Source organism: Eublepharis macularius, chromosome 5 (genome assembly GCF_028583425.1).
Source record: "Eublepharis macularius isolate TG4126 chromosome 5, MPM_Emac_v1.0, whole genome shotgun sequence".
NCBI classification, from domain to species: Eukaryota; Metazoa; Chordata; class Lepidosauria; order Squamata; family Eublepharidae; genus Eublepharis; species Eublepharis macularius.
In genome coordinates this window covers 170,619,680-170,634,618 of record NC_072794.1, presented here as the reverse complement: position 1 = coordinate 170,634,618, position 14,939 = coordinate 170,619,680, and the positions used below count along the sequence as shown (strand labels likewise).

At 47.3% G+C, this 14,939-nt stretch overlaps 1 protein-coding gene across 2 annotated transcripts in view; it reads right to left on the bottom strand.

The window, feature by feature from the left end:
• TBC1D20 (TBC1 domain family member 20) overlaps nucleotides 1-14,218 on the bottom strand; it is a 32,531-nt gene extending 18,313 nt beyond the window's left edge. Inside the window, exons 1-3 of one of the 2 annotated variants that reach the window (XM_054979512.1) lie at nucleotides 14,133-14,218; nucleotides 5,475-5,660; nucleotides 2,385-2,465 (exon numbers count right to left, since the gene is read on the bottom strand). In XM_054979512.1, the coding sequence (XP_054835487.1) occupies nucleotides 2,385-2,465; nucleotides 5,475-5,660; nucleotides 14,133-14,175 (310 nt within the window). In that variant the 5' untranslated portion in view covers nucleotides 14,176-14,218. The remainder of the gene's footprint in view (nucleotides 1-2,384; nucleotides 2,466-5,474; nucleotides 5,661-14,132) is intronic. The other variant, XM_054979514.1, reaches the window with a different exon arrangement.
• Between the last annotated feature and the right edge of the window lie 721 nt (nucleotides 14,219-14,939).

Here is a 14,939-nt window from a genome sequence, read left to right as displayed (position 1 = left end):
GACTGGCATGGGTCATCAACAATATAATCTTCCAGTCTTGGCTCATCTACGCTGGCTGCCTGTTTGCTTCCAGGCCCAATTCAAGGTGCTGGAACTGATCACTAGCACCCTACATGGCTTGGGACCAACGTACCTGAAAGACCGCCTTCTTACATCCACTTTGGCCACCTTGTTTCAGGTGCCCCTGCCATCTGAGACTAGTCAGGTTGTTAGCAGTCCTACCCCTTCTCCTTATTGTAATGGCAGCTTATGAATATGAAATATCATAAGCCCCTTTCTCGTGTGCCATAAGCACATGGCACTGCCTGGATAGGCAGAATGGTTCCCAATCCCATTGGAGTTGGAAAATTACCAGAAGGTGTGTCAGGCTGACTAGCTGCCCCCATGGCCAGAGAAGTACTTGTCATGTCTGAGCCCCATCCATGCCAAGGCTAATGCTAATTCTACCTGTTGTTCTGAACCAATGTTTCATGCTGTAACTCAATGTCGTTTTGCCAATGCAATAACTGTTCCTTTCCCAGGCTTCTTGCAGGTGCTTATCTAACAGATTGTAGAAACTTCCAGAGCTCATGACCTTGTAGACTGCTCACTCCCACGCACTGCTATGTCTGGTTTTCTCAGTGACTCGACTCGATAGTACAGCTATGCAGAGTTCTCAGAGCAAATTCGTGCCAAAATTCCTGTTTACTGTTGGGAGGGGGAAGGAGCAAATGTGTGTGTTAAGGATTTTCCCACATGTTACTATTCCTGTCAATCTTGCTCTTACTGCTTAGATGCTTACCTTGCTTCTGAGTAACCCTATGGACATATCTATGGAAATGATTTGATTTCTGGATAAAGCCATTTAACCAAGAGCCGGGATTTCTTGTTGCAATGGTACATAGCCTGACAGTACTTAAATAAAACAAAAGAGGTCTTCCAGGATTTCGGGCTTATCAACACCCTTCTGTACCTGCCTCACCCTTCCTTCCTAATCTGGGCTATTCACGGACCTGAGAGCCCCTCCTATCCAGCCATCACAGCTCACCAAGCCCCCTCTTTTTATCTATGGTTTCTCCCAGATATGCACAATCAAACCTTTCCCAATGTATTGTCCACCTCTGGAGACAAGCCACCAAGTTATTGTTTCAGGGGCAGGAGACATAATTCTGCCCGGGTTGTGTTCTACACTATAATTAGGCTGCCTACAGCCATGTGCTGTGTGTGTTTCTTCGGATCCTACACACACCCTCAGACACGTGTCTCAGCCTTCTACTTCCTGCTGCTGGCTGCTCACGCTGCTCCTCTACAGACATCTTCTATCTCCCAGGCTAGTAAATATCCCCCGAACCCTGAATCTTTCTGTTTTCAAGTTAGCTCTGTGTGTATGCTGTGTGTTCCTGTGTGTTTGCCCTTGCTACTCCTTTAATAATAACAACATAACAACAACAACAACAACAACAACTTTCTGTAATCGCCACTAAAAAAAAAAAGAGTGCTGCTATTGTTAATATCTTCATACAATGCTTTTAATGTTTTATGATAATGTTTAATGAAATGTTTTAAATGTTTTTAATGCTGTTATCCGCCCTGAACCTGCTTGCGGGGAGGGCGGAATATAAATATGATAAAATAAATAAATAAATAAATAAACATTTGATTTATATACCCTTCAGGATGACTTAACATCCACTCAAGAGCAGTTTACAAAATATGTTATTATTATCCTCACAACAAAACACCCTGTGAGGTGGGTGGGGCTGAGAGAGCTCTGAGAGAGCTGTGACTGACCCAAGGTCCCCCAGCTGGCTTCAAATGGAGGAGTGGAGAATCAAACTCGGTTCTCCGGATTAGAGTCCCGCGCTCTTAACCACACCACCAAACTGGCTGTCTTTAATAAAAACCATTCCTGTTGAACTCCTGCCTGATTCTTTCCAAGACTTCTCTAAAGGAACGATCTTGGGATACATTGGTGGAGATCCCTAGTTACCCCCTCCATGAATGCTAATTCCCCCAACTCACAAGGAGACCCACCCCCATTTAGGGTAACAAGATGGCAACCTAAGATGGGTCTTCTTGATCATGGCACTGAAATTTGGGGACTCCCTCCCCACGGAGGTTCATCTGGCCCCTCTCGGCCACTGTTTTCTGCCAACGGGGGAAGACTTTTTTGTTTCAACGTGGGGTTTCCCCAAAGACCCCTCCTTCCTGCCCTATGTTTCAATTAAGTATTTTACGTGCTTTTAGTACGTATTTTATTTTAGATCGGGGTTTAATGGTTTTTATGACATGTTCCAGTGTGTTTTGTGTTGACTGCTAGCCACCTTGGTGGCCCTCGCTGGGCAGAAAGTTGGCACGCCAATTTTGTAAATAAACAACAATAATAATACTAATAATAATTTCACCCGGAGGGAAACGGCGGAGGGATCGCCTGACATCCAACAACACTTGCTGGTAATCTTTGTTGTCCTCCCGGAGTTCCTTCCCTGGAAGAGAAGGAGATTGTGAACGTATTAGTGAGAAGCCCTTTACTTTATCACTTATGTAAACAGATGGTTGTGAGAAGACACACCTATCCACCCACACAGGGTGGGGCCCTGACAGCAGGTGTCTGGCCCAGATCAGTAGCAGCTGCTGATGTAAATTCTTCTGGATGTGTCTGGAAAGAGCACATCCCACGTGCTAGCTGCTGTACCCCTACAGCTCCAATTCACCCGCCACACTTAACCATAAACAGACACTTTACAAAGACTTAATCAGTTTTCAGAGATCTCTCCCCTCAGATGGAAACAGAACCAACCAGGGATTCGATGACCGAAAGCAGCCGACATCTCCCTGTTTGTTGTTTTTCCCTTTGTGTCTTGGCTTTTCTTACAAGTATGAGGAAATAGTTTCGTTCATATCTATGTAGGCCTCTTATGTGGATGAGCCATAATTATTTAATCTCTCTATGGGTCAGAGTACTGTATGGCTACCTCAAATAGTTTTGCTGTGCTCAGTTTGTACTGCATTTTAATTTTCTGAATTTGTATGTTTGTTCATGAAATGTTTCTTTTAAAATAAGTTTTTATATTGTTTTAGGCAGGGCTTTTCTTCTGGGAAAAAACTCAGGACCGCACAATGACGTCACTTTGGGTCAGCTGGAACAAGGGGGGAGTTTTTTAAAGTTTAAATCGCCCTTGGTGAAAATGGTCACATGGCCGGTGGCCCTGCCCCGATCTCCAGACAGAGGGGAGTTTAGATTGCCCACCGTGCTGCTGGAGCAGCGCAGAGGGTGATCTCAACTCCCCTCTGTCTGGAGATCAGGGGGCGGGGCCACTGGCCATGTGACCATTTTCAAGAGGTGCCGGAACTCCGTTCCACCACGTTCCAGCTGAAAAAAAGCCCTGGTTTTAGGTCCCCTGATGAAGCAGCATGTGAAACATGTAGGAACCTCTGAGCAAAATATAATATAGACCTTTCTCCTACTGCACCATCATTTTTTCATCTCTGCTTTGACTCTGCATTTGTGCGGCTCTCTTTTTTTTAGACAGTGGAAAAGACAAAAGGGGAGCAATGCCACATAAATACTGAGAACAACCCAGAACAAAGAAGCTTGGATACTTGAGATATTTATAGAAAAATAAATAGCATAGCAAGGCATGCCACAGCATCAGCTCATTTGACCTTTGGGGCCTTGGCTCCTTTTCCTTTTTTTACTGTGGTTATTCTGGGATGGTTTCAGCCCCTTACAGCATGACCCACAAGGGAGCAGACCATGAATGGCCCTCCACGGCTGAGGAGTGGACTCTCATTCTAGGATTCTTGTGAGGGCTACAGAGTACAACTGAGCTGTGCTTCCCTCTTCAGAAAGCAAGGATGGGTAGGGCAGGGAAAGGATAAGGAAGAAACAGCAAGCAGCAGGAAAGAAAGGGGGCAGGAAACAGACCAGAGAGCCAAGAAGGAAGCTGGTATTCCTTGATCCCGAGGAGTTAGCCGTGTTAGTCTGCAGTCACAAAATAGTAAAGAGTCCAGTAGCACCTTTAAGACTCACCAACTTTATTGTCGCATAAGCTTTCGAGAACCACAGCTCTCTTTGTCAGATGCATTGTCAGCTTTCAAGAACCATAGCTCTCTTCGTCTGATGCACCGTCAGCTTTTGAGAACCGACAGAGAGAGTTGTGGTTCTCGAAAGCTTATGCTACAATAAAGTTGGTTAGTCTTAAAGGTGCTACTGGACTCTTTACTGCTTTCCTCGGGCATCTGTGGATGGGGTTGATGGAAGAAAAAGGAAGGCAACATGCACTATCATTCACCCCTTCTCTTTAGCTCAGAGGACCAGTACAGAAGTTTGCAGCAACACTCCATCACCCACCACCACCCTCATTCAAAGCATACCACAGTGGCTAAGAGAAGGAGGCCACAGCTTCACATCTCACTTCCACTGCAAAACTGTCTCAGGCAAGCCCTTCTCTCTTGGCTTCTGTCCCACATCGGTGCTATGGGGATAATACCACTGAACTATTTTACAGGTGATGTGAGGATATAACAAGACAATGTGCGTGTGAAGCATCTTGAACACTGCAAGCACTACATTAAAACCAAATGTTATTTACTGTGAGAACTGGAGATAGCAGGAATGCGAAGCTAGAGTGCCTCACTGAAGTGGAAATTGTCCCAAAGCCAGGCATCCACTAAGCCCTTGTTTAATATTTGGGCTCCTGCTTCCGTACAACTCATGGACCACAGCAGCTTCCTGCCAACGCCACTCAATGAGACATGCATTGCTGTCTGCCATCATCTCTGCTGGTTAGGCTGGTCTTCGGCTAACCAGGCAGCACAAGCTGCCCTTCAAAAGGAACTGCAGTTATTGCAGCCTGAAGCTAAAGAGACTCTTACAGAGCTTGGAGTGGGGGGGGGGGGATTTAGACCCTTCCTGGATGTGCTATCAGTAGCATTAAATATAACAATAATAATAACAACTGTGCTTGTATAGCACTCTACTAGATAGATTAGTGCCCCACTTAAAAGTGGTGAACAAGGTCACAATGCAGCTGGGGAGCTGGGGCTGGGAGGAGTGGCTCGACCCAAGGCCACTTGCTGAGCCCATGGCAGTAGTGGGAGTCGAACCACCAGAGAGTTGATTCACAGCCCAACCACTATGCTACCGCAGCTCTTCTAGACAGATCAGTGCCCCACTCAGAAAGGTGAGCAATGTCAGCATTATCATCATTCCCACAATGCAGCTGGGGTGCTGGGCTGAGAGGAGGGGCTGACCCAAGGCCACTTGCTGAGCTCATGGCAGTAGTGGGAGTCGAGCCACCAGAGAGCCGATTAACAGCCCAACCATTTAACCACTATGCTACAGCAGATGAAGCCAAACACCATTTTGTGCATTGATTAGGCAAGGTTAATGGATGAGAATCTCCAATTAATAAGAAAGGTGAAAGCAAAACCCCATGCTTGGCCTCAGCACTCCACGCCCTCCCCAAGGGACGAGAAGCGAGTGCCTTCACCTGGTGGAGGGGGTAGGTCCTCTGTTTTCACATTCAGCAGCTTTGGCCACACTCTGCAGCGGATCTCATCCATCAAGAGTCCCCCTTCGCTGATGGCCATGCGCCTGAGGGCAGCGACATCGACGGGGTCATTGTTCAGCACCTGACAGATCTCAGCTTCTTTCCTTTTCTTCTTCGAATCGCAGTCTGCGCAAGAAACCACAAACGCATCTAGATCAGCCCTAAGCATTCCTTACCTCAACGACAGGAGCAGGACGGCCTTAGCTCCGAGAGTCAATGCAAAGTCAAGGCCCGCCTTCTCCAGCACAAGCCTGCTTGTATATTTAGGTCTAATTTGGGTTCCCCCCTTGTCAGAGGTTGGTGGGGAGTTACAAGCAACGATGAGAAGGCTCTAAGACCCCAGAACTCTTCTTCCTGCGAGGCACACGTTACCCAATCACTTCTAACCTTTATGAACTGATTTTTTTAAAAAAAAAATTGCAGCATTTACACCCTGCTATTTTCTCCAACGGGGACCCAAAGCATAGCATAGTTCTTAACAACATTCGATTTATATACCACCCTTTAGGATGACTTAATGCCCACTCAGAGCGGTTTACAAAGTATGTTATTATTATCCCCACAACAAACACCCTGTGAGGTGGGTGGGGCTGAGAGAGCTCTGAGAGAGCTGTGACTGACCCAAGGTCACCCATCTGGCTTCAAGCAGAGGAGTGGGGAATCAAACCCGGTTCTCCAGATTAGAGTCACGTGCTCTTAACCACTACACCAAACTGGCTTTCTTCTTGCCTCCGTTTCATCTTCACAACAACCCTGTGAGGTGGGTTAGACTGCAGGTGTGACTGACCCAAGGTCACCAAGGTCATTCGGAGCGCTTCCAAGCAGAGTGGGGATTTGAACCTGGGTCACCCAGATCCTCGTCCAACGCTCTTACCACTACATCACGCTGGCTCTCTGGAAGTCTGGCTAAGGCCGTTGGAGGGAAGGGCTGTGGTTAAGTGATAGAGCATCTGCTTTGTGTACAGAAGGATCCAGGTTCAATCCCCAACATCTCCAGATTAAAAAAAAAAAAGATTTGGTAGTAGGTAATGTGAAAGACTTCTACCTGAAACTCTGGAGAGCAGCTGCCAGTCTGAGCAGGCAGTACCGACCCTGCTGGACCACTGGCCTGACTCAGTATAAGGCCGCCTCATTTGTTGAAGGCCATTCTGTTCGACGGTCTACGGTTCAAACCCTGGACTGACTTTGGTACCACTGAACCGAGGATGAGGGCCTTCCGCTACCCTACAACTCCACTGGTTGTGTCAATCTACATGCTGGATTTGTGTAAGGATCGCTTGTTCTGTATACTTTGCTCTGTTCGAAACGGGTTCGTTTTACTATTATTGTAAGAGCCTCGAGGATTCTCTGGAGTCAAAAACTGGGGTATATAGCTATTTTGAACAAACCTACACCTCATTTAAGACATCCGTGAGCAAGTGAAAAGAGAAGAACCTATTTCCTTACCATTTCATTAGGCATTTGGGGGCCCCCGACGAAATTGTTGGGATATGGGTTCAGGGCAGACGAAAGGGAATGCTTCTGTACTTGACCAGCAATTAAACCGTGGCACTCACTGCCAATGGAAGTGGAGATGGCCATGAGCGAGCGCAGGTAGCTTTAAAAAGAGCTAAACAGATTCATGGAGGAAAGGTCTATTAATGGTCGCTAGCCATGGTGAATTAAGGGAACCTCCACGTTCAGAAGCAGTCAACCTGTGAATACCAGTAGCCGGGAGACGGCAGCAGGGGAGTGCCTCAGCTTCTATGCCCTGTTTGTTGGCCCTCCAGGGCCACGGTGTGAGAGGAGATGCAAGCCTTGCTGGACCGCTGGTCAAATCCAGCAGGCTTTGTCTCCGTTCTAGCATCCAGTGGACCTAGAGGTCAGGCTGTCCCAACAAAAGGCTCATCTGTTCTAATCATAATAACATGAAGGGGGCCATTATTATTAATGATTGGTTAATGATTGGTTAATGATTGGTTAATGATTAATGATTAATGATTAATGATGATGATGATGATGATGATGATGATGATGATGATGATGATTAGGGCTACTCCCGGCCAGCAAGCTAGACACCATTCTTGTGAACTCGATTGCAGGGCTGATCCACAACTCTTCTTCCCACTGTTTATGGCGACTTTTATTTGAAAGCTGCTTTAGAAGACGTGCCAGAAAAGCGTGGACCAACCCCAGGCCCGGTTCCCTCTCCTTTCAACTCAATGCTGACTAAATTGCTGCTGAAACAAACACTCAAGAGCCATTTCCCAAATGTTTCCTGGGAGCACAAAAGATCCACCCCATCTGCTCGAGAGGCTACAATTTCCTAACAGGTGCTCCTGTTCGGCAGCTGACAATTAGAACGTGACACCAGCAGCAGAGACGGAGCTTGCATCAAAAATATTTCAGAACAGAAAGCTGCGTTCTGGCATGCTTACATACACATCACCCCATTTCAGTGAATCACAAAAGAGGCGGTGCTTGCAATGCTGAGTCTGTGAACCTGGGCAGATCACGAGAGAGAGGGCAGGAAGGGTTACATCAGTGGTTAGTTCTCGTGGCCCCTTCTAACATGCCCAGGGTAATGCCCATAGCCACTTTGGGGGTCAGGAAGCAATTTCCCCCAGCCCAGTTTGGCCAGGGATCCTGACAGTGTTGTGCCATCTTCTGGGCATGGAGCAGGGGGCACTGGGGGTGTGGGGGAGAGGCAGTTGTGAATTTCCTGCATTGTGCAGGGGGTTGGGCTAGATGACCCTGGAGTTCCCTTCCAACCCTACAAATCTATGATGGTATGATCTGTAGCTACTAACACTTCAAAGTTGCTCAATTAGCTAGTTTGTTGTTTTAAAACCTTATTCTAAGATTTCACCGCAGCACTAAAAGCATTTCACCCAACACACACTGAAGGACATTTACTCTGATATGTGAAGATGGAGTTGGCCACAGAATAAATGGCACAATGCATCCTCCTTTCAAAATGGCCCTGAGACTTTGGAATTTACATTCTGGTTGCTACTGTAAGTTGGATCAAAGAGAAGAACAGGCTACGACTCTGAGTAGCTGTGCCCAGCCACAAGGGAAAAAATCCAAACACAGCAGTGGTGGATCCCTTTCTATCAGAACTAACCCAAGTTTCACAAAGTAACGAACAAGTTTCTGAGTTTACCTGAAAAGACACTGATTGATAGTCAGCTGGTTTTAATTGGCACATGCCTCTCTGCTGGAGGAGAGCAACGGCGCCAGTAAACCAAGCGCAAGAAAGCAAGAGTTGGTGGAACACAAAGGCCTCTTCCATGAGACCCAGTTTGAGCCACATATACCCGTTAACACCCGTTCTTCAAATTTAAATGGGAGCAATTCTGATCTGAAGTGCTCTAACTTAGCAAAGCTGCCCTAACCTGGGTGGCAGAGGTGAGCCCAACCTTGTCAGATTTCAGAAGCTAAGCAGGGTCAGCCTTGGTTGATATTTGGATGGGAGCCCACCAAGGAACACCAGGGTTGCTATAGCAGATAATGGCAAACCACCTCTGTTAGTCTCTTTCCCCAGCAGGGGTCACTGTAAATCAAGTATGACTTGATGGCACTTTCCACCACCACCAGTTGGCAGGGCTACTTGTAATTCCACGTGGAATTCCTGAAGGCATTAGGAGACCTCCCCCTCCCAAAAGTATAACCACCGAAATTATTCTATTCCCAGCAGTTTACAACAGTGCCTTAAAGCACCTATCCCCATTTCCAACTGTATGCTGTTAGACTCTTATTAAGCTGGAGAATTTCGTGGGCATTTAATTGCTAGGAAGCATAATCTTGGAGCTCATTAAGTGAGTGCAATGCTATTTGACATAACTACATTCAGAAATAAATAGGTCGAAGAGCAATCCTAAAAAATAAAAGTCAATGAAGCTGTGGGGGTTAATTTACAGAACATGGTTAATGTATCGCTTTGAAAAGTAGTTTGCATTTTGCCTGCTGGCTGTAGCAAGAGTTCAGGCGAAATTCTCTCCATTCCTTGCGGCCATAGCAAATATGCTGCATTCCCCAGTTGGGAAAAACCAAATCACTGCTATGGTGACTTCCTTAACCTGTGCCTGCTGTTCCTAATACTAATGATAGACGCAGGAAAAAAAATCCTATTAAAATCGTGAGTTCTAATCCGCTGTAGAAACAACACAAGCTTTCTTCTTTTTCGTACTTATCAGTCGAAGTTACCAGCAAATAAATGATGACATTCCTATAATGAAATCCTCAAGTCTTGATTTTACCATGGCATGGATCCAGATTGGTCACGTCAAGGTAGGGGGGCCATTTTTCAGGCTACGCTGAGTTTGAAGAAGGCATTTTTTTTGCACCTGCATTGACTTACTTCTCTGGCATCAATGCTGGATCCAGTATTAATGCCTAGGCTCTTAACCTAGGCATTAATCCTGCACTGGGCAGGGGGTTGGACTAGATGGTCTGTATGGCCCCTTCCAACTCTATGATTCTATGAACCAGGTCTGCAAGGGACAGCTGAACCCCATCATACAATGCCTTTCAAGATCCCCGCCTTCCCAACACGTATCACTTTCGTCTTGTCCGTTTCAATTTGTTTGCTTTCAGTGATTTGACTACAGCAGACAGGCAGCGACTTCTAATGCATCGCCTGGGGATCTGGATAAAGAGCTATAGAGCTGGGTGTCATCCGCATATTGACGGCATCCAGTTCCATAGCTACGAATGACTTCTAAAGTTTTTACATAGAGGTTGAATAACATGGGGGGGATAAGACTGTGCCCTGTGGAACCCTGCAAAAGGGTCACGAAGAGACCAAGCAGTGTATTGGATCTTCCCAACCTTGGCTTTTGCTAGAACCAGGCTCTGCTGAGGAGGCTCACGCTCCTTTAAAAAATATTTCAGCAGGGACGCTTTCAGCAACATTCCAATGAAAGACTCTGTTGATCCCTAAGGGTCTGGAGAAGCCATCACATGTTCTGGTTTGGTATTCCTCCAGTCATGTATTCCGGCAATAGATGGAAAAACAGAAGGGCGACATGTTGTTAAAATAGTTCAAGCTGAGTTCCCTACTGCCAAACTGCTGCCCAGTACTCTGGGTTAAGGAGGAAGATGCTGCAATCCTCTCATTTGCTTAATGCCACAGAAGTCTAGTGCGGTCCTGAGAATGCTTTCCTGGGAGTAAGCCCCACTGAATAGACCCGAGCAGGATTCTGAGTAGACCTGCTTAGGATTGCTGTCTAAGCCTCCCCAACATGGCAATGGAAGCTCAGTGATACTGTACAGTTCCCTACACAGAGCCCCGTGGCGCAGAGTGGTAAGCGGCAGTACTGCAGTCCAAGCTCTGCTCACGACCTGAGTTCGATCCCGGTGGAAGCCGGGTTCAGGTAGCCAGCTAAAGGTTGACTCAGCCTTCCATCCTTCCGAGGTTGACTCAGCCTTCCATCCTTCTGAGGTCGGTAAAATGAGTACCCAGTTTCCTGGGGGTAAAGTGTAGATGACTGGGGAAGGCAATGGCAAACCACTCTGTAAAAAGTCTGCCAAGAAAACGTTGTGATGTGACGTCCCCCCATGGGTCAGTAATGACTCGGTGCTTGCACAGGGGACTACCTTTGCCTTTACCTACACAGCGTTTAGCCAGCAATAGAGAGGAAAGCTAGATGAATGGAAGGGGTATCATAAACACACGAGTACACTCAGAAGGCAAAGCAGTAGTTTTTTCGGAATGCGATAAAACTTGAAAGCATAACCAGGGCAAAAAAAAAAAAAAAGAGGGAAAACTCCTAAGTTGTGACAGCCAGTTAATTTCAGCTTATGCTAGTTAGTCTGAAAATGCACTCCTTAGCTCACACTTCAAAGAATTTCAGAATAGTTTATCTCGTCTCCCTTTACAGCTGGATTGCGTAGTTGTCTACAGTACAAGGCCTGCCATTTTGTTACCAGGCCCCGCAACATTGGGTGTGAAGCACAGATGAGAGCGAGACGCCAACCGTTCCTTTCCCATCATTTCCTCTCAGTACATAAGGACACACACAGAAAGTTGCAATTCATTCCCTATACAAACCTTCTTAAATTCGCAGAAATTAGCATACCAAGGGAGGGGAAGAAAAACTCCCCACGTAAACAAAATAGAGTTTACTTATTTATTTACATTTATAGCCCACCCTTGTTACCCACACAGGAGATCTCCTTAATTAGTTGGGGAATTAGCATTAAGGAGGCAGAAAGAGGGCATAACTGCGATTCTCCATCTATGTTTACTGGGATTATTCCCTTAGAGAACTTTAATAAACATGTGGATATTCAACAGGAAAGGTTCTTTTATTAACAGAGAAATAAAAAGGGCAATCAAGCAGGCTCAAAACGTGCACAGCGCACATACAAGGCTAGCTAAGAAAACAGAGAGGAAAATGGGAGAGAGTAATTTGGGGCAGGGTGATAATTACCAGTCCTGAAGGAGGAGGATGCCTGTGGAGGAAGCAGCGAGAACAACCAGCATTTCACTGCGAGGAGAACAGAGGAAGCCCAGACAAGTTTGGGGGTGCATGGATGGGTCCCAGAACACGCACACACTGAGCACATGGCTGGAAGGTCCAGTCATACAGCAAAATGTTCACTGGGGCAATGCTGACGTCTTGCTCTCAAAAACAATAGCTTAATGGCTTGTCTGGACCAAGGAAAATAACTTGGGAAGGGTTTGATAAGACTATGTGGGATGGTCTATAGGTAAAAAATATAGCTTGATGACCTGGTAAGTACTGGACAGGGAGACTATAAGATGTGCTGAACAGCCCTGACTAGGTAAGTGGGAGAGGAAAGGTGGAAGAAGGTATTGATGAGATTAAATAGGGAGGTGTTGAGGACGTCTAATTATCTCTGCTGCTCTCTGGGACGTGGAGGGCAGTCAGTCATTCCCTGGTGACTCATGGCTTGGTAACTTTCCAGTCTCCAGGCCAGCTGGCATCTGCTCTGCCTTGAGCCAGGCAGGGCCTAGAATTTATGGCAAGGGGTTTATGATATATCCATAAACTGCCCTTTCAGCATGGGAAGACAATTTGTCTCAGGCCAGATGACAAATACAATAGGCCTATTCAGTCAACCAGCTAATCAATCCCACAATTATGATAACAAGATCTGAATCGAACTGCAAAGATTTCTAGTAAAACAAAACCGACACCCTGCCTTTCTGCCCTCTTTAGGCTATCAAGGTGGCTAACAGGTTTAAAAACATGCATAATGAAAACACATCTTAAAAGACAGACAACAATAAAACTCCCACATCTGTAAAACAATTCAACCAACTAAAATGCACATATAAAACAATAAAAATAACACTTAAAACATAGGGTGGGAAGGAGGGGGTCAATAAGGGAACACCACTTGACGCAAAAAGCGTCGTCACTTGCTGGCAGAAGCCAGCAACAGAAGGGGATAGGACAAGTCTCCCTGGGGAGAGAATTCCAGAGTTCTGGTGCCACTACCAAGAAGGCCCTCTCACGGGTTGCTACCCACCTAATCTTGGACGGCAGGAGCACCCAAAGCAAGGCCTCCAAAGATGATGGCTGGGTTCCTAAGAGAGTAGGCAGTCCCTTCAGGTATACTGGTCCCAAGCCATGCATGGCTTTATTATTATTATTTCTTATTATTATTTCTTATATTTATATCCTGCCCTCCCCGCAAGTGGGCTCAGGGCGGGTCACAAAAGGTCAACACCAGCACCTTGAATTATGCCTGGATTCTGTTAATCAGCAAATGGATTAAAAAATCTGATAAGCTAAGAACTTTTCAGGGGCTTCTCTGCATATATGCAAACACACCTTCGTTGCAGTCACAGAATGCCCTCCCTAAAAAAAGCCCTATTTGCTTTGGATAGCCATCAACAACGAGCAGATGGATATTTTATGGCAGCTATTGCATCCAACCTACTACTTCTTCCATTGTGGCAATCACCTCGGTTAGTCCCTTCCCTAATATGAAGAACCCCGCTAGGGGTCGCCATAAGTCAGCTGCGGCTTGAGGGCACTGTCCACCGTGTGCAGAGGGACCCAGAGGACAAACACACACATGACTTTGCAGCGCAAGGGGAAGGGGGAGAGGCAGAGAAAGCAGCACAAATGCACACGCTGGGTGGCCCTGCAGCCATCGCATCGCTCCTTCCAGGGGCCACACAATCAAAGGGCCAAGCAGGAAAAGGCTCTGCTCAAGCAGCCAGACTAAGAAAACGATTTGTTTCTCCAGCCCACCCCCCTTGCTCTCCCCAAAGCCTCCTGAGAAGCTGAGCGCCAAGAGACGCAGGTGAGGAACACACCCTGTTGAACTGCTGCCTGCTGCCCAGCCCCGGGGGTGGGCGGAGCTAAAGAAGAGTTTCATAGTCCCTGCGAGGGGCGGGGGTGACGCCGCGTGACGCACTCCTCCTCGCCCCGCCCCCTCCGGCCGTCGCCCCCTCCCATTGGCTCCCGTTGCCCCGAGGCTACGCGAATGAGGGGAGACAAGGGGGCGTGACGTCTCGAGGCCACGCCCCCTTCCTCAGTTCTGAGGCGAAGGCCTTCCGCCGCCCCCTCGGGCTGCGCCTGACCGCCAGCTAGGCCGTACCCCGCTTCGAAGCGCGCGGCCGGCGGAGGAGCCTACCTCGCCTCCCGTTGTCGTTCGGCGACGGCCTCCGCAGGGCCATGGTCTCCCGGCGCCGACGAGCATCCCGGCCGGGCCGCCCTGGCGTCGCTAATTCCCGCCCCTCCCTTGGCTCCGCCCATCGGCCTCTCGCACCTCCCAGGCACGTCACCGCCGAAGTCGGCGAAGAGGCGCATTGCGCATGCGTCTGTCGAACCTAGTCGTAGGCGCAGTTCGCGTGCGCATCCATCGATCTCGATCCTAGGGAGCAAAGTACAGCTGTCCGCATCCGACGCTTGCTTTTGGCTTTTCTTGCTTACGAGCAAACGTGAAGGGTGCAAATAAGAAACAGCAGAGAGGAATGCCGGACAGTCAAGGCGGATTACGCAGTATTTGTTTATTTCAAGGCGGATTATACAGTGTGAGATTAGGACAGTCAATATCAAGGATATTTACATAAACAATGCCATAGGGTTAATAAATACAAGTTTAAAGCTATAGGTGGGTAGCCGTGTTAGTTGCAGTAGAACAGCAAGGTTTGCGTTCAGTCGCTCCTTAGAGACCAACAAGATCTTCAGAGTGAACAGTGTGAGTCAGTGCAGTCAGCCTCAAAGACGTTTCATTAAACGATGTACCAGGGTTTGTGTGTGTGTGTGCGCGCGTTATTTGCAAAGATTTAAAACCAGAAGTCCAATACAGAGTTGAAAAAATGCTGAAACTGAGCACAAGCAGTTCTAAGAATGACATATTAAACAACACAGAACCCACACATTGGGATCATACGTACAGCAACGGACAGTACGTAGTAGTAAAGTCTATAGTCCCTAT